General features: G+C 55.5%; 1 protein-coding gene across 3 annotated transcripts in view; it reads left to right on the forward strand.

Annotated features, from left to right (window-relative positions):
• Positions 1 to 23,488, forward strand: part of PITPNM3 (PITPNM family member 3) — an 88,335-nt gene that overhangs the window by 44,563 nt on the left and 20,284 nt on the right. For 2 of the 3 annotated variants that reach the window (XM_027130782.1, XM_027130784.1), the window contains exons 4-10: positions 985 to 1,032; positions 15,289 to 15,365; positions 15,716 to 15,951; positions 18,825 to 19,014; positions 19,417 to 19,539; positions 19,995 to 20,179; positions 22,578 to 22,750. In XM_027130782.1, coding sequence (XP_026986583.1) covers positions 985 to 1,032; positions 15,289 to 15,365; positions 15,716 to 15,951; positions 18,825 to 19,014; positions 19,417 to 19,539; positions 19,995 to 20,179; positions 22,578 to 22,750 — 1,032 coding nt within the window. The remainder of the gene's footprint in view (positions 1 to 984; positions 1,033 to 15,288; positions 15,366 to 15,715; positions 15,952 to 18,824; positions 19,015 to 19,416; positions 19,540 to 19,994; positions 20,180 to 22,577; positions 22,751 to 23,488) is intronic. The other variant, XM_027130783.1, reaches the window with a different exon arrangement.

Here is a 23,488-nt window from a genome sequence, read left to right on the forward strand (position 1 = left end):
GAAGGAATGACATAGAATGGGGACCAGTAGTTTTCCCTCAGTCATGGGATTGTAAGGAATCTTTTCCCTTTTCTCTGCTGGTTGGTGTTTTTCAACTTTTCCATAAGGAACTTGTGTTACTTTCATAATTATAGAAAAAAGCTTCTCATCAAAAGGAGGAGCTATTGCAATAGTCCAGGGAGACGGGATGGAGTTCTGTATTTGGGGAGTGGTGTGTGTGTGTGTGTGTGTGTGTGTACGTGTTTGTGTGTGTGTTTCATTTATTCATTCAACAGTTATTGACTGAGACGCACTGTTTTAGGCCTGGAAACACACCAGTGAACAGCACAGAAACCCCTTCCACTGGGGAGTCCAAATCCGGTGGAGAAGGAGAGAGTAAGGAGGAGAGAATGAGGCAGATGGCCCCAGCACTCTGTGACTGACTGAAAGTGGGGACGAGGCAGGGAAAGGGGTCACGGGTGATTCCCAGGCTTGGGGAGAAGGTGGTGCCTTCACTGAGGTGGGGACTTGGGAACAGGGGCAGTTCCAGGACGCTGGTGCGCATGCGCCACCTGCTGAGCTGAGGTCCAGGAGGCGGTGGGGGGCGTGGGTCAAGGACTTAGGAGACTAGAGGCTGGCCTAGAGGCGGAGATTTCCAGTTGTCTGCAGGGCGGCGGTGACCCTCAGAGATGAGAGTAAGTGTAGACAAGGGCCACCCCAGACAAGCGGCTGCTTTATGCAGGTGGGCGGAGGTGAGAAGGTGGCCAGGACACGCCTCCCCAGGCAGTGGCATCAGGGCTCGGGCTTTGTCGTGTAGAAAGGGTATAAAGAGCGGAGAGCTGGGCGTGGCCGGGGCAGGGCAGGGCGTTCCCTGGTGCTTACCTCCAGCCCTTGGCTCCGGGAGGGGGCAGCTGGACAGGAGGGGCCAATGGGGCCACAGTGGCCTCCCAGGGTCTGGCCGACAGTGATGCGGAGTCGGCTCACCTCTCTTCTCTTCTTCTGCAGGAGAAGCGAACGTGCCGTGCACATCCAGCATCCTCCAGGAGAAGCAACGTGAGTTAAACCTGGCCCCCAGGAGTCTTTCCTTTACCTTGGATGGGTCCAAGCTCCTTGGGCCGGGGGACCCCTCATCCACTCAGGTGGTAGGGTCTTCGCTACTGTGCGGGATTGGAGGGCCGGGGCCGCTCTCTGCCCCAGGAGCTGAGCTTCACGGGTTCCCAACTTCCTACACGCTGGGCAGCTCGGGGGTCAGGGCCAGAGAGAGGGGCCTGAGGCTGATGGGCCAGGGGGCTGAGCTCAGCAGAGCAGGTGGAACCATGGACAGCCTCGTGCGTGGTCTGCCTGTGGGCAGAGGGGGGCACCGGCAAGGGGAGCAAGCCCTCCTGGGCCGTTGAGACCATCTCTCTCGGGTGACACAGCTTCCAGGAACCACAGTTGGTGACACGGTAACCGAGGCTGTGCCCGGGGTCATGATCCTTCCGTCCCATCACTCAGAGGCCCTGTCTGCAGAGCGGGACCTCCCAAGTCCTCGTGTCCTTCGTCTGATACAGGCGTCTCAGATTTCCTTCTGCCTGTGTTTTCTCAAGAGGCCGAGCACAGGGTTAGACCCAGGAGAGACTTGGTAAAGATGTCAGTTTCTGGCACAGTGACCTCAGGGCATCTTCCCTGGAGGTTTGGGGTGCATTTGATGGGCACTGTCTGAGCCGGACGTCTTTGCTGTTGGCAGTATTGAGTTCCGCACGAGGCCAGGGCTGGGGACTGGGGTCTATGTGTGTATCTGGGGGAGGGTGGGCTCAGAACTTTCCTTCCTTCTCTCTCCTGCTCTTTTGGTCTGTGGTTGCAGCCCACTCTGCCCACCCCCTCCCCAGGCTGAAGCCTTTCTCGAGTTCTTCCTCCAAGCTCTTCCATCCGTCAGCTAACAGGAGGGGTACCTGTAGCGCCAGCTTCCCATGGCCTGAGTAGGTGCACAGGCCTTGGAGAAGGTTTCGACACTTCAAACATCCGGTGGCAGTTCACAGATGAAGCCCCTCAGGGGCTGGGCGCCAGGAGTGTCTCTGAGAGGAGCGTGCCCCCCACAAGACTCAGGCCATAAGTGCACCGGGCAAGGGGAGGGGCAGTGCAGAGAGGGGGGCAGTTCTCTCTCCTGTGTCCTTACAGGATGTGAGGAACCAAGTTCAGCAGCAGCGGGGCTGGGTGTTGAAATGTACCCACGGGATTTTAATTTATAGAGGTGACTGAGTGAAGACGGGAGAGATCCAAGCCATGGACCGAAGAATTTATTATTTACACTTCCCCAGGGCAGGGGCCACGGGGGAAGCACCAGGTTTGGTCGGGGGTGGGGGGGCGGGTGTGAGGCGGGCAGAAGGGGCATGGGGCAAGCCTGGCCCAGAGCCTGGATTGTGTTTTCCGTGGGAAAGGCACGTCAGGGCAGGGGAGACAGCTGAGGACTGGCTGGATTGAATAATGTCGCAGGCTCCGGGCCACAGGGGCGGTCTCTAGTTCTCGGGCACCTGGCCCCAGGGTGATTTAGGGCAGGGGGGGGATATTGGCCTGGGGTGTGGGAGTTAGATAAAGGAGGTGGTTGGAGCTGAGGACCCAGGATTGGTTGGTTTGCATGTGAAAGGTGCGTTCTAGGGTGAGTTGTTTATTATCTCTAGGAATTCGCATGGCCTGGGAGGGGCAGTCTCTCCCTGGCCAGCTAGGCTGCCCCCAGAGATGTCAAACATAATAAAATAAAAGCTTAACACAGGATCACATTCCTCAGGAATGTGAGAGAGGAACCAAGCCCAGATCACTCCTTCTGGGCCCCTAGGAAGAAGAAACCACAGCGGCCTCAAAGTGAAAAACACGGCCACCTGCCGCGGGGCTGTCTCGGAAACGCCAAACCACAGCTCTGTTCTCCACAGACACAAATGAATTGATCAGACGTTTGGTGTCTCCTGGACCTGGTTGGGGAAGAATGCGTGTTTAAGGAGAAACAAAGCCTTTTTGTTTTCTGTTTTTTACACCACGGTTATAAATTTTAGTCAGAATGAGATTGCCGGCGGCCGTCATCCACTTCTCCTCCTTAAGGATAGTCTTGTGTAGTAAAGAATAACAGTAGATGCATGGGAGAATTTCAGAGCTGAAATGGTCATTGAGGTCAGTGATTGCCAAGCCCAAACCCAGCATTTCTGACAACGAGACAAACGGCAGTCCTGTAACGTGTTTTCCCAACACGTTGAATGCATTCAGTTGAGAGAACAGCTTCTTATCCCGTACTTTGGCCGTGTCTACACATCATGGCATTCAGATACTTTTTCTCTGATGGAATGACGGTGGTAGTTGATGGTGATGTGTGTTTGTCATCCCAAACCGGCAAAATAAAAGTCTGTGACCCTGAATAAAAACAGAATAATGGCCATGCCTGACAGTTATGATGCGCTCCGCCGTTTATGTCACACCTCTGTGCATGTCATCTTATTTGATATTTCCACTCGGTTTTCAAAACCTCACTAAAAACAAGGTGGGAAGTGGTAAAAATTGCCCTGGACCAGGAGTCAGAAAATCCTGGGACTGGTGCTATAGCATCTGAGCTTTAAAGGTGTCAGGCCTGGGCTCGAGGCCCAGTTCCTCCATTTACTCTCTGTGCTTCTTTGGGCAAGTTACCTAACATCTCTGGGCCTCGGTTTACTCCGTTGTGGAAAGATGATCGTAATGACTGCTTCGACAGTCGCTGAGGGCATAGAGGTAACGTACGTGGGTGCCAAGGTCTGCACCTCACAGATAGGAAGCATTGCGCGGTTCTCGCTTATTACTGGCTTTTGGATGAGCCTTGGAACACCTGGTGCAGGCGCGGGGGTGAATCTCGGCATCTTACAGAGCCAAGTCTTGTCCCTGCTCTGCTGGTCCTGTGGCTGGCTCTGTTGTCACTGTCACAGTCTGAGTCCCCAGGGAGCCCTCCTGAGCTGGCCACAAGGGTTGGGAGTGCAGGAAAGGGGCCTTCCAGGGTCTCCCAGCTCACGTGCAGGCATGGGATTGTAAGGCCTCGTCTGCAGTGACCGTGGGTGGGGGACTCCAGGGGTGTCCTGGAATCCTCCCTCCTCTCCCAGGCAGCCCAGCCTTCAACCTGCAGCTGCACAGGTGCGCTGACAGCCTGCTGCCTCTGGCTTGTGCTTGCTGTTTGGAACCAGACCTGAGGAAGCCTAGGGAGCCAGTGCGGAGGGGCCGGTGGAAGCAGAGGGGAGAGAGGGGCTCGGACCGGGGCGCAGGAGACCTGGGCCCCCCACCCCTCCAGCTAGCTTGCTGTGCAGCCTCAGCTCCTGCCTGTGGCCGGCCTCCTGGCCCGTCTGTGCGTAGAGCCCCTTCTAGCTCTGACATTCTAGTGCTCTCTGAGTTTCCGTCGCTGCCTCTGTCTCCTGGTTTCCTTTGCCTGCACGTCTGGCTGCTCTGCCGTGTTCACGCTACTCCACAGCAGAGCCCACGTTTACAGAGCACTTCTGGCACCTGACGTGGTGCTGGGTGTAAGGACTCGGGGAGCTTACTACCTGCCCATTGAACCTCGCTCCTGTTCTTCTGTGCAAAGTGAATGGCGTCATCTTCCGCAAACTCACGCCAGACACCTGGGCGTCCTTCTAAGCTTCCCCTTCTCTGCCACCTTCCAGAGTCAGATCAGACCCCTGAGAGCATCCGTTGTACCCCCAGCAGATCTCTCATACCTCCACCCACCCCATCCCCCACCCCTTCTCCAGCCGAGGCCGCCATCTTCTCTCTTCTGGATGGATCCATCCTCCCGTGCTGGCCTCCCTGCCTCGGGTCTCTCCCACTTTGGTTCTTCCTCCAGAGTGTGGAGGCCTTCGCGGGAGGCAGACCTGTCCTCACGGCCTCCTGATGCCCTCTAGTGATTCCTCTCCAATAAAGGACGAGACCGGCCTCCGCACGACCTACCTGCCCACCTTCCCCACCAGCCCTCCCCTTCCTTTCCAGACCGACTTCTAGAAGGAGCGTGCAGACTCCAAGCACAGTTTTCTCTTAAGCTAGTTGGAAAACTCGAGCAGTGCATCCAGCCTCGTGGAGGCGACGCTAGCAGCCCGCTCCACAGCAGATGGTAGGAAGGACTTGGGGCTCCAGAGTGAGTCCCTTGGGACCCAGCCCTGTCGGCCTCTGCCCTCTACTCCATTCATCGCTTCCTGGATCAGGGAGCTGGGTCCGCCCCTCCCTGCCAGGACCTACTGTCATCACAGAGGAGGCTGAGGGCACAGCTGTTGGCTCAGTGGGTGTAGTAACTCTCCTTCCTCTGTCCCCCGGCTCCATCTCCAGGGAGGAGCAGACTCTCCCAGGAGAGCCGTGGCTGCCTCACTCTCTCCATCCCCCCTCCCTTCCCCTCTCAGCAGCTTCACAGTGTGCAAGGCGCTGCACACTGATCTTCATGGCCACCTGGATGCTGGGAAAGGTTGCAATCATTACAGCTGTGTCACATTGAGACGATAAAGACCAGGGGTAAATAACCTTCCAAGGAAGGTGCTCACACACAGGTCTCCATGCCCCTCCATCTCCAGTCCCGTGTCTGGTCTGAGCTCCCATTTTCCTGAAGTTTCTCCTTTCTGGTCACCCCAGGTACCTGGGGAGGTGCCCCATTGTCCCCTGTGTCACACAGTTACCCCCTTCAAGAGCCAGCTCCACGAGCCCCCCAAAAACTTGGGGTCCAGGATGTGCACAGTAAAGTGCAAGTTGGAGAGACTTTCTCTACCTCACGTCCACCTGTGTGTGTCGGCGGGGCGGGAGGAGGGTGCAGATTCCAGGACAGGAGGACTTGCTCTTGGGCCCTCCGGGTGGGACCCAGTCTGTGTGGAGGACAACTCGACCTGCACATGTGACTTACACTCGTGGTTGTCAGATGGCTTTCTCAGGGCCAGTGCCAGGCTTCAGATGCAGGGGTGGGGGCAGCAAGTGATGCCCGCAGTGTGGGGAGGGTCTGCCCGTGGCCGCGCCTGTTTGTTAGAGCGGGCTGAGCAGTGGGTCTCTGAACTTTCTCTCGTCCTCGACACTGGTGCAGACCGAGTCCCAATCCTGGCCCCAGAAGGACCCTTGATTCTTCATCCCAGACTGAGCCTCTACCCTAGGCACCCACAGAGCCCCGATTTGTCCCAGGCTGTATCCTGGCTCCAGTCCCTGGTCCTGGACTGAGCTTGGCTCCTGGACCCCAATAACTGTCAGAAAAACCTGTGCGGTTGTCCCACAGAGGCAGAGGGGGAAGATGAGGATGCTTTCGTGGGGGTGTGGCTTGACCTCACGTCCCGCTGTCTGGGATTAGGGACCAGAGGAGCAGCTCTGAAGAGCCAGACCAGCCGCCAAGGGGCTACCCCTCCCGCATGCCCTCGGCCCCACGGCCTCCCCAGCAGCCCCCTGCCCACGGCTGGCCTCCCCACTCCTCTGCCTGGTAACTGGTGTCTTTTCCTGGCCTGTGTGGGCAGGTTGCTGAGCACAGCTGCAGACGGGCTATGTTTAGCGGCTTTAATGAGCTCAGGGTGGCAGACGTCCGCCTTGGGAGCACTTTTCTTGCGTGCGTGCGCGTATGCCTATGTTTGGCACGGTCCGTTCGTGTGTGTGTGCGCGCACAGGGAAACGTGTGCCTGCGCATTTGTGTGTGTGCGTTAGCGTGTGTATCCAAGCGTCAGTGCAGTCATCTACACAAGGCTCCGTGTGCGTCTGTGTGAGTCTGTGCCGCGTCTGCATTGCCAGGGACGTGTGCAGCTTCCGGCACGTGTAGGGGCACAGAATAGGAACAAATTATTAGTTCATTCGCTTGTTTGAAAAATATTTAATGAGTCTCTTTCATATGCCAGCACCTTAATAGTCTCTGGGGATAAAATGGAACAAAAACAAATCCAGTTCCAGCCTTTAAGGCTCTTACAATCTGGGGGTTGGAGGAGGGGAAGACAAATGAAATAACCACAAAACTAAAAGTATAAGGATTAGTCCTAGGACACAGAAAGCCATGGTGCTTTCTGGAGGAGAGTAAGAAGGGAAGGCCCCCAGGAGTAAGGAACACTGAGGTTTCTGTAGGGACTGTCTGGGCACAGAGGGTGAGAGGAAGAGTCCAGGCATAGGGAACAGGATGTGCAAAGGCCCTGTGGCGAGAGGCACATGGGATCCTTGACAACTGTCAAAAAGGCCGACGTGGTTGAGCTCAGAGAGGGTGGGGCAAGTGGTGGGAGAGGTGAGTGGAGAGTCGGACCTGTGGGCAGACCGCACGGGCCTTGGTCAGGATGGGGAAGCCGCAGGAAAGGACAGTGTAGGCTGACATGAGATTTTTGTAGGGCAGTTAGCGTCTAGTCATGATTCGGCCGGGGGTTCTCGCAGGAAAAGGAAGGCTCTCGAGCAGCCTGACTGGAGGAGAGTCCCGCAGGGGTTTCTTCAATCTCAGGTAAAGGAAACCCGCCAGGCACAGGACGATGCCCTGGGCCACTCCCAGCCCTGAAGGTCGCTGCGTGGAGAGCCTCCCCCTCTGTCCCTGCCCCACCTGCGCAGGAGCTTGGCCTTCGGGAGGGACAGCCCATGGTGAGCCGGCAGGGAGGGAGCCTCACTGGGCATGGTGGAGGTGGATCTGGAGGGGCGAATGGAGACCATACTGCACAGTCCACTGACTTATACATGAACGAACCACCTTTTCCTTTATTTTTCTATAAGCCCCTTTGTAATTTCGACTCTGCATACCCATCCAGCTGGACTCGTGACAGAGCCCCCTCTGTGATTCCAGGGGTTTCCCTTTTCCTCATTTTCCTGCCCTTGTTCCAAAGTCCCCAGGGGTCGTTCCCGCCACCCTGGTGGGGAAACAGTGTGTGCACGTGCGAATGTGTGCAGGAAGCTCTCCATCCACACTCGTGGATGCTGTGGGGCTCCGGGCCCCAGCCTTGTACTCCCTTCCGTCCTGGTCTGCCTAAGGGCCAGGCTCCTTGGGGCACAGGGTGGCCAGACCGTGAAAATCATTCTGTCTCCTCCTGGACTTGCGAGAGTCCCCGAAGCTGTGAGGGCATCGCACCTACTTCTGTCTCCTCCCCTCAGCCTGGGGCAGAGGGTGGGGATCTCTTTTTAGTCTCAGGGAACCTCTGTCTCCTCAAATCCCTTTCTCCTGGGGACAAAAGGGCTTTTAATCACCCTGCTATGTGCCCTTTGAAAAAATTCTTATTTTTAATCTGTCTTTTGAGTAGATAGCACATGTACATGTTATAAAATTCTAAAGGAATGAAGGTGATGAGGGTTCCTCCCTCTCCTCAGAAGCCATGATTGTGACTAGGCTTTTCTAGAACATTCCAGAGATATTCTCTGCATATATGAGCATCTCCCTAATATTCATTTATATATATATATCCCACACAGATGGGAGCATTCGGTGCCTTCCACTCTGTACTTTGCTTTTCTCAGATAACAATATATCTGGAGTATTTTACTATCTAATACATTCAGAAGGGCATCACTCTTTGCAACGGGTGTGTCATATTTCACGGTGGCCTAGTTTATTGAACCAGGCCCCTATTTATGGGCACATAGGTTGCTTTCTGTCTCTTGTCTATGTCTTAGAAAGTGTGGCAGTGGTTAGTGTTGTATCCATGTCCTTTTGCACATGGACTTGGAATTGCTGGGTCAAGGGCACTCTGTATGTGGCATGACCTTGCCAAACTGCCCTCCACAGAGGCTGTACTGGTTTTCGCTTTCACCCGCAATGAACGAGGAGAGGCTGCTTTCCCACACCCTGGGTGGCTGGGTGTTGATAACTGCTAAGGTGAAAAAAAGGCGTTTTAGAGTGATTTCAGTGAGCGTTTCTGCAGTTTAGGGTTCTAAGGCTGAGCACCTTTTCATATGTTTAGGGGCCCTGCCCCGTTCCTTTTCTGGAGCCCATGTTCATTTTGAGGGGATTACCGTTGGGGAGTGTGCTTTGGGGTTCCTTTGTGGGCAGGCTTGACAGGGGTTCCTTAGCGGGTAGGACCCAAAGGTTCAGGCAGGCTTCTGCTCCTGACAACCGCCTCTCTTCCCCTTTCCCTCCCTGCCAGGGATGGCTCTGCTGGCAGAGCCAGTATGGAGGCATTTAAAAGACTGACAAGAACACCCCATTCTTAACCTCCGCCTTTGTGGGGTGATGCTTCAGGAGGATGAAAGAGCCCTTGCCGGGTGACCTGGGTTCAAATCCCCACCCCTTCACTTAACCTCTCTGAGCCTCAGTTTTCTCATCTGTAAAATGGGCAGAGCACCCCTGTCCTCTCAGGATGAATGTGAAGTTTGCCTGAGACACTGGGCGAGGACTAGAAACTCAAGACCCATCTGAGGAAGACTGCATTTATTACAGAGAGTCACCAGATAGGGGACGCCAAGCCCTTCTAGCATCACTGTGTAGTGGCAGGAGAGGTTCTTATGGTTGTATATCTGAAACCTTCCCTGGGCCTGATTCAAGATGGGGACGCTGGGTTCCCCCAAGGGGAGTGGCTCCTCGGAGCTATCCCCAAGCTCCCTTGGGTGGCCAAAAGTATGTTTTCAGGAGGCAGGATCTGGGGCCCAGACCCTAGCAAGGGACAGGACTTGGTAGGGACAGGCAACTCTGTGGGGGGCTAATTGGCTCCTGGGGTTTGGCCTCTTTAGCCAGATGAATCCAGGCTGACTTGATTGGCTTCTGACCCTGAAAGGCTTAAGGAGTCATAGAAGGGGCCTCGGCCTCTAGATCCCACAGCCCTGTATGAACATCCCCTGCCAGCATCCCTGCCCAGTGACCACTCACAGTCCTTGCTTGTACAGCCTCCTGAAGGGGAGAGAATGCCCTGCCGCTGGGCCAGCACGGGTCACTCTCGTACTATTGTAAACATTCCCTTAGTTGTGCTGAAATTCCGAACTCTTCAGAAACTGTCCGCACCCCCATTCATCCCGACTCTGTCTTCTGCTCCTGTGACCCAAACACGGCTCAGCTGGGATTTGCAGGCAGCAAATGTCCCATAGAGCCTGCTCTTCCCCAGGCTGGGCCCCCTTCCACAGCTTTCCTGCCCAAGTTATTGGGCTCCAGATGTGCCCTCAAAGTGACCTGAGCTGCAGGGAGCAGGACGGGGACGTCCCCTCCTCATTCCACGGTCTCTAGTGTGCGCAGCCTCAGAGGCTGACTACCTTTGCGGGTCCCATTACCCTGGCTCAGGCAGTTTGCAGCCTTTGGTCATGTGACTGGGCTGGGTCACATGACGTAGGCCTTGATCGCGTGACCCTAGGGGCTTGAGAGATCCTTGAAGGCACCTGCTATATATCTGCTTCATCTTGGTACTTCCAGCTCGGACACAAGTTTGGGCAATAACCAACGGAGGAGGAATTGGCAAGTCATATCAAGTTGGATTTTTAACCCAAATGCAGGATGGTGATTCACTCATCGTGTTTCACATTCGTTCTTTCCTTCCATAGCATGTCATTTCCTTTTTGCATTTCCTCGTTTGCTGTCAGCTCCCAGAGGACAGGGCATTTCACTTTGTTTTGTCTGTAGTGTTTGCATTTAGCAGAGTCAGGGGTAGTAGCTTGGAGAAAATGTTCTTATCGTAAACACGACACAAGCTTGTAGTGCATTCAATGGATGTATTCATAAATAGTTGTAAACTAAAAGAAATAGGAGTTTGCTAGAGAAAAATTGGAAAATAGAGAAAAGCAGAAAGTTAAAAAAAATCACGCATTGTTCCACCATCCAGAGAAACCACCTGTAAACATTTTGGTGTGCTTTTCTTCCAATATCAGGCCTCCAACCCACCCTCCACCCACTCCACCTAGATTGCTGTTTTTGCATAAAGCCAGGGGCTGGGGCACCGTGGAGGAGGGTGGCCTGGAGTCTGGCTGGTGAACAAAGTTGGTGGCTTTTTAATTGTCCTCTGGAGCCCTCAGTGGCTGCCTAGGTCAAGGGTGGGGGGGAGTAAGGAAGCGGGGCTCTGGGCCCCCCAACCTTTTTCAGTCAGAGACGTCCACTTTCACCTGTTTTGCAAATTGGGTTTCTAAGGAAAATTTCACTGGGCAAAAGATTTCACTGTTTTAAAAAAGTTTTAAAACCATCCAGCGCGGGCCCATTCTTTCCCTTGCTTCACACTGTCCCGTCCGCATCGTGACCCCATTCATGAACCTGCACTCCTTGAGCCACTATGAGAGCTGCGGGTTCCAACCTGGTTTGTCTTTCTGCCAGTGTCCCCTCCTCCCCAGATGCCCTAAGCCCTTGGCGCTACCTTGGGCTCCCAGCCCAGTGACCCTACCCAACAAGCAATGAGGTGGGGTTGGCCAGAGATGTCCAAGTGAGCCTGTCAGGGCTCTGGGGGACCATTGCTTCCTGGGGACTTTCAAGAAATGTGCCTCCTGGTGGATGACGCTCCCCTGATCCCAGCTTCTCCTGGGGGTTTGACAGCATAGAGATGTCTCATAGGTCATGTGTACCCTGGGATCTTCACTTGCAGTAAGTTTTCACAAAAATGTCATGCTAGGTCCTGACCACTGGCACCCTGTGAGATAACCTTCTCTGCCTGAGTAGATCTGAGAAAGCTTTCCAGAGGTGGTGACAATTGAGCAGGTTCGTAGGTTAGGTAGGAGTTTGCTGGTCTGCAGAGGGAGGAAGGGCTTCCCAGGCAGAGGGCTCAGCATGAGCAAAGGCATGGAAGAGTGAAAGAGTTGTGTCTTGTGGGTGAGTCAGAGCCAGTGGCCTCAGTCATTGTGGTGGGAATGTCTGGTTCTTAGAAGAGCAGAACCCTTGTGGGCAAGGTACTGGCAGGTGGGTTCTAGGCTGCCTTTCTGTTGGTCTACAGAGACCTCTTCTAAGACTGAAGATGGGGAAACCCTGGTCCTATTAGTCAGCTCTCAAGGGGCCAGAATCCAGATCTGGCAGGCGAGGTCTCCCCACCTCCATCTTCCAGAGCAAAGCATTTCTGGCTTTTGTGCATTAAAAGGAAGCAAGTCTCCATCTTCAAACAGCATGGGAGGCCAGACTCTTCCCCTTGGCTAGGGAAGGGGTGAGGGATGCTGAGGACAACCCTGCTGGTCTCCCATCTCCACTGAGCCAGGAACTGCCTCGGCATCATTTGTGGCCGGGACGCAGCACAGATTTGATGCCCAGGGCATCACATGGGCCCCAAGGGAGCTGGCCACAGGAAGATCAGGGATGCGGGTGCTCTCAGTCTGTGTAATCAGTGAGGGTGCAGGGTGCAGTCCCCACATACTGGAGGACATGGTACCCAGGAGATGGCAGGACCCTCATGTCTTCCCTGCAACTTATTTATAGCCTTGCTATGGTAATTTGTGGCAATCACAGCATTTAATTCTGTAATCACACTGCAAGCAGGCATCCAGCCCAGTGAGGCTGGGGAGGCTGCCAGGGCTTAGGGAGGGACTTGGGGGCAGGGCAGGAGTGTGGAGGCGGTGATGTCCCCATCAGCCTCCAGCCCCATTGTGTCAGCTGTGGCCCTGGCCCTGTGCTCCCCGATGCACCCTGGATAATAGTAATAATAATAATAAACTACTAACCCTTATATAGCACTTACCATGTTCTAGGCCCTGTCCTAAGCGCTTTGTATATATGGGCTCGTTTATCCTCATCACCACTCTGTGAGGTAGCTCCTGTTATTATGCCCATATTCCAGATGAGGAAACTGAGACACAGGGCACACAGCTGGTAAGAGCCTAGATTTGTACTCAGGCATTCTGGCTCCAAAGTCCATGGTCCCAACTAGGTTTCTCCTGGCCCCAGAAGTGAGGGGTCTCCCAGGCTGCCCGCCCATATCCTCAGCTCTGCCCAGCTCCTGGTTCCCCCTGGTCCAGCTGCCCCAGGGCTGCACACATGAGGCTGCACACACCACGAAGTACGGTTGCTTCATCCTGGGGAAGCGACACTCAGCTTCCCTCCTGGACACTCTCGGGGTTTCCTACTAGCAAACTTTCACGTGCGGTGGGAAGAAGTCTTGGGGGCTTTAGTCTTCAGGATGTCACATCCATTTGTGCTCCTGTTTTTTCTCCTGCAGAATGGGGATTGTTTGTCGTGTCTACCTCACTGGAAAGCTGTGGCGATCAGGGGGATGGGAGGGGAGCCACTTCGTCAAGCATCGTCTTCTGCTGAGTGTGGGGCAGCTCACTCAGTCTTTAATTAGTTGTGCGGTTTGGGGCAAGTGACCTTGGTTGTTCGAGCCTCAGTTTTCTCATCTGTAAAATGGGGCTAATAATAAGAGGACCACAGCTCAGAGGATAACTGTGGGGACTAGATGAGATGGTACCTGTAAAGCGCATTGTGCCTGGGACGTAATAAGTGCTCAACAAAACTGAGCCATTTACTGGTGTCTTTTAGCATAATCCTGTCCTGAAGGCAGGGCCCAGACCTCTTCTAGCCAAGCCCAGGGCAAGGTCTACAGGATGTTCCAACTAAGGCAGAAGAGTCTGAGCCACTGAAGGAGTCTCAGCAAGTGCAGGGCAGAGTCCGGCCTCAAAACAAGTTTTTTCTCGTCCTCCTCCAAGCCAAACCTCTCCATCATTTGGGAAACGATTTCCTGTCTGTGTGGGCAGCAGCTCCGAGCTCATAAAGCAGTTACCCTTAGACCAGGGTTGTGTCTGTGAGGACAGAATATTTCAGAAATGCACTTGCTGACTGAGAAAAGCTTCTCACTTGGAATTCTTTGCACGCTCCCTCCCCTGGGGCCAGTAGTGGCTGAGATGTTGACTTAGAAACATGTTGGCCAGGGCTCTCGCCCACGCCTACTGCAGGGTTGCCTGTAAAGCCCCTGGGAAGGCCCCTCCCCAGATGTGACTCCTAGTGGGTGCTGCAGGCTCCTGGCGGGGGTGGGGCAGAGTGGGAAGGAGAAAGGGCCATCCTGTCTAGAACCGGATGCTTTAGAGATGAACCGCTTGAAGGCAAACAAGTGGCTGGTTCACAGTCTAGTTTTGTGGTTCAGCCACACAGAGAAAATAGTATCCTTCTCATGGGGAGAAAGGAGAGGCGGTGAGGATTCCTCAGTGTGGCCGGCATCACCGGGTGGGCCATGAGGGAGCCGTTGGATGTCTTGGAGGCGCCTCTCCACTGGAGAGCCCAGTGCCGTGACATTCAGAAATGCGGGTGTTAGATCAGATAAACTGTTCTGTAAGGAGACAGATAGTCCATAGTTTCGGCTTTGCCAGCTGTAAGAACTCTGTGGCAATTACTTAACTCTGCTGCTGTGGCACAAAAGCAGCCATAGACAATACATAAATGAAAAAGTCGGTTGTGTCCCAATAAAACTTTATTTACAAAAACAGACGGCGGGCCAGATTTGGTCCACGGCTGTAGTTTACATGTTAGAGGAATGAGAGCTCAGCCAGGGCTGGAATCCGAGGAGCGCTTCCTGGAGGAGGACATGGCAGCCGAGAGAAGCAAGAAAAGCATTCCTGGCAGTGGCTGGCTTCACCCCAAATCTCGTGTGTGATGGTGAGTGTGCTCCTGGATGCTGGCCTTGCCTCTCGGAGGATCCACCTTCCCTGGACCGGCCTCCCATGATTTAAGGCCTTGCTGTCACTCCGAGCGCTTCAAACAGACCTTTAAAAAATACTTTACCCAGCTCCTCTAGTTGTTTTCAGAGGGATGCTTGGCCCAAGTTTCCCTCCGTAACTGGTAGTCACCAGATGGCATTTGTCCTGTTGCTCTCGCATTACTGGTAAGGAAGAGAAGAATAGTTCCTTTCTGGGACACCCCTCCTGGCCTCAGGGACAGACAGCATCCATGATGGCCTCACACTGCCGGCCTCCCTTTCTTTTTCTTCCTTTTTTTTTTTTTTTTTAATTTATTTAATTTTGGCTGTGTTGGGTCTTCGTTGCTGTGCACGGGCTTTCTCTAGTTGCGGCGAGCAGGGGCTACTCTTTGTTGCGGTGCGTGGGCTTCTCATTGCGGTGGCTTCTCTTGTTGCGGAGCACGGGCTCTAGGCGCGCGGGCTTCAGTAGTTGCGGCACATGGGCTTCAGTAGATGTGGCTCGCGGGCTCTAGAGTGCAGGCTCAGTAGTTGTGGCGCACAGGCTTAGTTGCTCCGTGACATGTGGGATCTTCCCGGACCAGGGCTTGAACCCGTGTTCCCTGCATTGGCAGGCAGATTCTTGACCACTGTGCCACCAGGGAAGTCCCCGGCCTCCCTTTCTTCAGGAGGAGAAGGGTTTCAGGTTGTATATCTGTCGGCGGCAGGGGCTGGGCAGCGTGACCCTCCCGAGCTGGGGACGCTGTCATTCTAGCTCACCTGGGAGCCCAGGCCTCATGCCAGCTGGGCCCAGAGAACATCCAGTCACCGTGAGGGAGGCCTGGAGGTGCTGAGTCCGCTGTCCGCCCCACAGGAGAACTGTACCGGGTTTCCTTGAGAAGGCGGAGGTTCCCAGCCCAGGGAAGCATCGAGATCCACGAAGACAATGAGGTGGGTTTCTGAGGGTGTCCGGGCCACCTCTGTGGTCAGGATGTCAGGAAGAGCTCCGAGCTGGTAGGCCACCCAGTTTTCACTCAGCTCTTCATTTGACTTGCTGTGTGATGTCGTGCCGGTCCCTGTCCTTCTCTGGGCTTCTGGGTCCCGCATGAACAAAAAGAGTCTCTTGGGACTCTTCCCACCCTGACACGGAGGGGCTTGCCCTCCTGGCAGCCTGTGCCCCTCACTCTGAATGCACAGGAGGTGCCGTCAGAGTCCCCCTGTGTGTGTGTGAGCCTCTGTGTGCCCCTGCCCCCCCCTCCCCATTGCCTGTCTCTCTCTATCCTGACCGATGTCCCTCTTAGGAAGGCTGCCCGCAGCGCTCCTGCAAGACGCACGTCCTCCTGCTGGTGCTGCACGGGGGGAGCATCCTGGACACGGGCTCGGGGGACCCGTCCTGCAAGGTGGCCGACATCCACACCTTCAGCTCCGTGCTGGAGAAGGTCACGCGCGCCCACTTCCCCGCAGCCCTGGGCCACATCCTCATCAAGTTCGTCCCCTGTCCCGCCATCTGCTCTGAGGCTTTCTCACTCGTCTCCAAGTGAGTCCCTTTCTGCTTGTTTGGACTGGCTGGGGTTGGTGGGGGGCCGAAGAGGAGGGGCCGCCCCTGCCACGTGGGTACGTGGTGGGCAGGTAGGTGCCTGCCTAGGCCTCTCTGGGGTGTCAGGTCCCGACCAGCCACGAGCATCACTGGTGGGAAGTGGTCAGCTAGAGTCCAAAGTGATTAACACTTGCGCACCGAACCCTCCTCTGCCCGGGGCTGGGTGGCGCTCAGACCCACTTCCTGTGCTCGACAGGCCCTGGTCTCGTTGGCCCAGGCAAGGAAGCTGAGGCATTGAGAGGTTAAGCAATGTCCCCAGGGTTACTACGCAGCCCATGGACCCAGGAGTCAAACCCAGGCAGCCCCACTCTCGAGCCACACAATTAAGAGCCAGTGGAGATGTGTGCTATGATGGAGGGGGCACAGGGCACTGCAGACACTCAGAGAGAGGGCCAGGGAGGCTTCCTGGAGGAGGTGACTTTCGGGTATGCTTTGAGAGTAGCGTAACCTGTGAAGGGTCCGGGCTCTCCGGTCAGCCTGGATTTGAGTTCTGGCTGTGTAACCTGGGGGAAGTTGTTTAACCTCTCCCTGTGTGTTTCCTTATCTGTAAAATGGGGATGATCATGGTATTAACCACCTCCTAGAGTTTTTGTGAGGATTCTTTGTGCTAGTGTGTGTGAAGCACGTGGCAGGGCGAAGGCATTAGCTGAGACTCACATCGCCATCCTGGTAGGGGAGAAGGCACTGTCCTTGTTGGTGGACAGTGGGCCGGGGCAGGAGAAGAGAACCCTGCTGGCTGGGAATAAGGCTGTGTGATTGCACGGCTTAGTTCTTCACGAACCTGCCCTGGAACCAGTGCGGGACAGATTGTGAAACTGGGGGCCCTCAGAACCTGGGAGACTTTGGGAGATCCTGACCACTTCTCCAGGACCCGGGGGCTCCCTCAGGTGCTCCCCAGACGCCTGCCCTGTTGAACCAGCTGAAGGTGGTGCCTGGAGCCAGCTGGGAGCCCTGGCTGCTCAGCAGTGATATAGGCAAACAAGAGCCTGAGCACCTGTGTGGCAGACGGCTGGCTCTCGAGCCTGGAGCGGGGGTGAAAGGGAGGCCAGTGGCACCTCAGCCTTGCCCCTCACCCCCTTTCATAGCTCCTGCAGAGGAGCCCCCATCCATGTGGGGTTTGGGGAGGGTGGAGAGGGATCCCCAGTCTGGTGCCAGCTCCCCAGGGGGGTGGAGTGCGTGCTCTGGGTCCGGTGTGGCTCTAAGGAGAGGGGCCCAGCGTCCAGCTGCTTCTGGGGGAACACGGGGAGGGCATGCGGGGGTCTCACTTCTCCCCTCTGAGAGAGAAAGGAAAGTCTCCTCTGCCTTCTAGATTTATCCGTGTTCCCAGGACACGGGCTGGGCAGATCCCAACCAGAGTTGGAAGGAAGGAGATTCGGTCAGGAAGGAGAGTAGTGCCCCAACCTGATTAATGGCCCAGATGCGGGGTGTGGTTTTTGTTAAACCGCTAGGCGGTCGGGCCCCCCCTGGGTCGGCTGAGTCTGGAGGGCAGGAGCCCTACAATCTGCATCCTGACTTCCTCCAGGCTCTTGCTCTGCAGCGGGTTTGGGAGGCAGAGCTGAAAGAAGGCTCTGTCCATCACTGCCAACAGTCGGAGTTAATTGTGTTCCTTTATCATCAATCTCAGGACTCCCCACCCCTACCCCCTCTCCCCCAGGACATCTGACCTCCAGAGCTGGGTCACCCAGCCCGGGCCTGATCTCCAGGAAGACGAATGGCCCAGCATCCGCTGGAGGGGACAGCGGGAGGGAGCCTAGCTCTCCCCCAGGCAGCTCCTTCCCCGGGCCATCGATCACCCCTAATCACTGCTGGGAAGGAGGTCTTTCTCAGCTAATTAAAATCTCTCCGGCTGCAATTGAGGGCTGTTTCCTCTAATTTGTGTTTCTTTTGGAGATGAGGAATAGCTGTTAGGCCCGCCTGGCACACCATGAGGTCTCTGCCTCCTGTCCAGGGTCCCCTGAGCCCTGTCACCTTCCCCAGTTTCTGTCAGGTCCCTGTTGGGCCCTGGGTCGACCTGAGCTTGGACTATGGGGGAAGGGCAGGCTCTGGGGAGGGGACGTACAGTCCCTCCCTCTGTTTTCCCTCCCAGCCAGCTGGGTCCGATGCCCCAGGGGACAGAGGTAGGACGGGTGGGGTGCAGGCAGGCACAGGCAGCTGGGAGCTCGTCCCTGTTGGGGCTGAGCTGCCCAGAGAGAGGGAGGCAGGAAGTGAGGGGCCCACACAGCGGCTGAGGATCAATCCACGGTTGGGGAGGTGCTGTAGGATAGGCTCTCTCAGTCCTTTCTGGGGTCACAGACCTTTCTACAAAGCCCTTGATGGCTCTGATCCTCTCCCCAGAAAGATGGACACGATATCATGCGTGCAGCTGCGTGCCCACCTCCAAGCTGTGGCCGATGTGTGATACCCATGCCTGGCACGCCCTCTCACCTCCCTTCTAGCTTCCCTAAAGCCTTTCTTGAGGCCTAGTTCAAACCTCACCTCCTCCAGGAAGTCTGCCATGATGACATGTCCCCACCCTGATCCACACCAGAGGCTCCCTCCATAACTGGGGTGTCCTTTGAGGCCATACAGAAAAGGGCAGAGAGCACTGCTGTCATAAGAGGCACAGGGCCCACATCATGGCTGGCACGGGATGGACATACAGGGGATTCAGCAGAGGCTTGCCCCTCCCTCCACCCCCACCCCATTGCCTGCGCTTTGTCTCGTCCGGCTCCTGCCTGTGTCCTCCTGAAGAGTCCCCGAGCCGAACGCCCAATTCCTGGCCAGCATGTGCTCTCTTTTGCCCGGCTGGGCTTACCTTGGCCCCCTGTCTGCAGCCTGAATCCCTACAGCCATGATGAGGGCTGTCTCAGCAACAGCCAGGACCACATCCCTCTGGCCGCCCTGCCCCTGTTGGCCATCTCCTCCCCGCAGTACCAGGATGCAGTTGCCACCGTCATCGAGCGAGCCAACCAGGTGTACATGGAGTTCCTCAAATCCCCCGATGGGATTGGCTTCAGTGGGCAGGTAGGACAGCCTGCCCTCACCTCCCTGTCCTGGTCCCTGCCTGGAGAGAGGCTGGGGTCTTCCAGGAGGATCTAGACCAGGGTGCCCTGGAGCCCTAGCTTCTGAGATCCAAAGAGGCTTTTGAGACCTTTGGGTTTATCCTCATTTTACAGATAGAAAAACTGAGGCCAACATCTGAGTTCTGATTTTCAGCCCATGCTGATCTGTGGCCCAAGTCTGACCCCTGACTATAGCCTGCTTTCTGTCCTCAAGCTGACCCTCCCATCCCCCTGTTGGGACCCTCAGTGCCTCCCTGGGACAGGCTCCTTGTTCGCCCGTGGACAGGCGACCCACACTCTGTCTGGGTGTGGAGCGGGGGCGTGGCAGTGGGCAGGCTTGCAGTCCCGGCTCTGCCTTCTCCAGGTGTGTCTCATCGGGGACTGCGTGGGGGGCCTCCTGGCCTTCGATGCCATCTGCTACAGCGCGGGGCCCTCAGGTGACAGCCCTGGCAGCGGCAGCCGGAAGGGGAGTGTCAGCAGCACACAGGTGCGGGCCAGGTAGTGGGACTGGGGGAGGGTCTGTCCTTGGGAGCCCCGGCCCCGGCCCCAGGGGAACAGGGCCTCTCCTGGGGGAGCAGTGTTAGCTTTCCGTGTTTGTGCTGTGACATCCACATTACAAGGTATCGTATCACAGTCCTGCAAGAGTAGTGGGAGATTATTATTACAGGTGAAGAAACTGAAGCCCAGAGAGGGCTCATGCCGGGTTTGGTCCCTGGACAGCTGTCCAGAGTCCTGCTGGGTTGCCGAGCCCTTTGGACTTGGGGGACAGCCCTGTGCCTAAAATCCCACCGTTAACTGTGCTGTGGCTCCCACGCCCCTTTTGGAAGAAGGACTGCCTCTCACACCGTAGGAGGAAGGGGTTCATTTATGCTGGGGGAGGAGGCAGGGCCCCAGAGTCTCCGGTGACTGAAGTGTCCTCCTGTCCTCTGCTCGGCCCCAAAGGACACCCCAGTTGTGGTGGAGGAGGAATGCAGCCTGGCCAGCAGCAAGCGACTCAGCAAGAGCAGCATCGATGTCTCCAGCGCGTTGGAGGATGAAGAGCCCAAGAGGCCACTGCCCCGGAAGCAGAGCGACTCCTCCACCTATGACTGCGAGGCCATCACCCAGCATCACGCCTTCCTATCGAGGTAACCGCTCCCTGTGCCTGCTGCCTTCCAGCAAAGCGTCCAGAGGGACAGAACCTCGGCCCAGGGTCATCTGGGAGGCCTGTGACTCCCAGGCCCTTGCATCGGGGTAGGGGGGAAGGGACGAGCACTGAAATGCTGGGACCAAGGCCATTCCCCACGGACCCTGCGCCAAGACCCGGGACTCTGCACGCTGCGTCCGCCCCACTCCCCAGCTTGCAGAGAGCTGGGGGCAATCGATCTCACCAAGAGAGTAGACGCTGCCCTGCAGCCTACTTCACTGACGGTCTCAAGAATCTGGTGAAAGAACAGACGTAGGTGTGTTTTGTATTTCTTAGTACTGTGTTCTTGGTATCTCTCATATGGGGCAGCAGAGGCCAAGGAGGTTAGGAACTTTCCAGGGACCACACAGCCAGTTACTGGAGAGTTGGGGTCAGCATTTTGGTGTCCCAGTGCCCAGCACCCAATGCACTCTCATTCGAAGGCCAGCCGGGTCCCTCCATGGAACTGCCCACCCTTTAACTTTCTAGAAGAGGCATGTTAACAGACACTGGCTAAATGAATTATCTGTACATTTATTTAGGATTCAAATGGGTATTGAACATAGATCCACATGGGAAGGAACGCCTCTTTTCTTCTTCCCTTTCTCCTCACTTCTCTCCTCCCATCCCCCCTCCTTCTTTTCCACCCAAATGATAAGTAGCAGGAGGTCATCACAGCATTTGGAAAATGGATCCTCTCACCATTGCTGACCTTGGAGTGTTCCTTGCAGTATATTTTTTACTTGCTTTGCCTATAGTTTTACTTTAAAAAAACCCTCTTATATTGTGTTCTTTTCCCCATATAATTAAAAAGTCTTGGTAAATATTCTTAAAAATATTTTTTTGAGTGAATGGATGACATCTTACTTAGTTCCAGTAACTAGATACTTTGGCTTTTTCCAGTTCTTTGCAATTATAAACAGCACTCCAGAAATATCTTTGTGCATAAATATATATATATATATAGGGGTTATTTCATTCAGATGGATTCTTGGAGGAAGAATTATTAGGTCAAAGGCTCTGCATACTCAAATCATATTTAAAGCCCCTCTGAAAGATTATTCTTTAGAAAAGCAGCTACATTTCAAGTCAGGTTGCAAGGTAAAATCGTACCATTTCTGGTTCATCCTTGAAAAATCCTTTAAGAAAGCCCCAAATTTGGAGAGTGACGTGAAGTTGGAGGCTCTCGAGAGCTGGTCCAACACAGCCAGCTCTTCCTTCTGGTGTAGGGACAGATGGCTGTTTCTCTGGCAGTTAAGTAGTTGGTGTGTGTTTAGGGACCATGCTGTACATGAAATACGAATCGTTAAACACCAGGGTGGTCATCCTCACTGCAAGATGCTCACACTGCGAGAGGCGGGGGGGGTGTGGGGATTCAGATCCAACTGCCCGGACCCTCGCCCACAGGGGATGGGGGACTGGCACACATGATTTCGATGGTTATTTCTAAGATTCCCTTTCTCCTCCCACTTGAGTATTTTAGTAGAATTTGCATTCCGTTAATGGATTCATAGATCACGCGATCCTGCTGGACTTTCTTAAACCCCGACCAGTACCTAAATGCAGCTGGAAGGTCAGGGAGGTCCCCAGTTTTCTGCCCATTCTCAGCAGCCCACTCTGGGTCTGGGACTAAACATCCACTTGAAGTCTTTGGGGCAACGGGCACCTGGGAGGGGAACGGCTGGAATTCTGGGTGTCTCGTGTTTTTCTCTTTAAGCTCAGCTTCCTTTGTGGGCTAGAGGGGAGGGAAGACCAAGCTGTTTGCATCTGTGTCTGCGAGTTGCCTGGAACATGAGTTACCATGAAAGCCCTCCTCCTGGCAGAACTGATGTCACCCAGCTGTCTGGCCAGGCCGGGCTTCTCTGCTGGACAGGGCAGGAATTCACAGTGTGGCCATCACAAGACCAGTACGATGGGGCAGACCTGCCAATGCGCAGGGGGCTTAGGTTTTCAGGTGCTCAGTCTATTTTAGTGAAGAAAGTTTGATTGGATCATGGCCACGCGTGTTTGTTCAAGTAGCGTCTGTGGCTGCCCGCGTGCCACGCAGCAGAGTTGAGTTAAGTGGATGTGATGGAGGCCATATGGCCCCCGAAGTCTGAAATATTTACCATCTGGCCCTTTACAGGAAAAGTTGGCTGATTGCTGCCTTACCCAAATGTTGGCCAGGCCTTGGTGTTGGATGCTGAGATGGTCGCCATCTCGTGTCGGTGGTCCATCAAGTGGACTCCGGGTCTGAGCCCCGCCCCAGAGACGGAGGGCTGGGCGCTGCACCCCGGACCTCAGGCCGCTCTGCTAAGTGCTCGCCCCCTGCGCTTGGTCCTCCCCTAACCTGCGCTCCCCTGTCTTCCTCCCTCGGCCAGCATCCACTCGAGCGTGCTGAAGGATGAGGCTGAGCCCCCTGTGGCCGGGGGGCCCCAGCTCCCCGAGGTCAGCCTGGGCCGCTTGGATTTTGAGGTGTCCGACTTCTTCCTCTTTGGCTCGCCCCTGGGCCTGGTCCTGGCCATGCGGAGGACGGTGCTGCCCGGACTGGATGGTGGGTATGGCGCGGACTGGGGTTCAAGATGCCTTTGGGTCACTAGGCCACTGTGTGAGGGCCTGGAATTGGGGAGAGCGGGGCGGGGAGGGCCATGGAGTTGGGGTAGATGAAGAGAGAGGCAAGGAAGAAGAAGAAGGGGTCGGGGGGGGGGAGGAGAGTGGGGCAGTTTCCCTAGATGGGCAAAGGTGAGGCAGCTCCTGGTGGATTTCGCTGTCCCTGTCACATGTCCCAGACTGATTTGTGCCCCCATTGTCCAGCTGTCATGCTGTCAGGGAAGAGAAGCCCTATTGCACCCACCCCCTCCATCCCCAGCGCCCAGGCAGGCCCTCTGCAGCCAGGTTGGTCTTACTGCCCCCTGCAGATGCCCTGCTCACCTCAGTGCTTTTGTTCTCGCAGTCCCTGCGGCCTTCAGTGCCTTCTCCCCATCCCTCTAAGATCCACACGGAGGTGGTTTGCACCAGCAGATGGCTTAGCAATGGCTCTGCGGATGTAAGAGGCTGGAGGCACCTCGGAGAACAGTGGATCAGGGATTCTCGAATTTCCTTAGCACCCAAGTTTACCAACAGCCTGCACTATGGAACAGATAAAAAGTGGCGGGGGGGGTGTCTGCTAGAAGTGGGGAGAGGAGGCAGAATCCCACGGCCGTCCTTAACGTTGCTAAGGAAACCTAGGGCTCCCTGGATGCTGGACCGTCCAGTCCTCTAAGAGGGACAGTGAGGCACCTTGATGAGCTGA

Source organism: Aethalodelphis obliquidens, unplaced genomic scaffold, assembly GCF_003676395.1.
Source record: "Aethalodelphis obliquidens isolate GAN/ISIS:26980383/991018 unplaced genomic scaffold, ASM367639v1 scaffold38, whole genome shotgun sequence".
Classification (NCBI taxonomy): domain Eukaryota; kingdom Metazoa; phylum Chordata; class Mammalia; order Artiodactyla; family Delphinidae; genus Aethalodelphis; species Aethalodelphis obliquidens.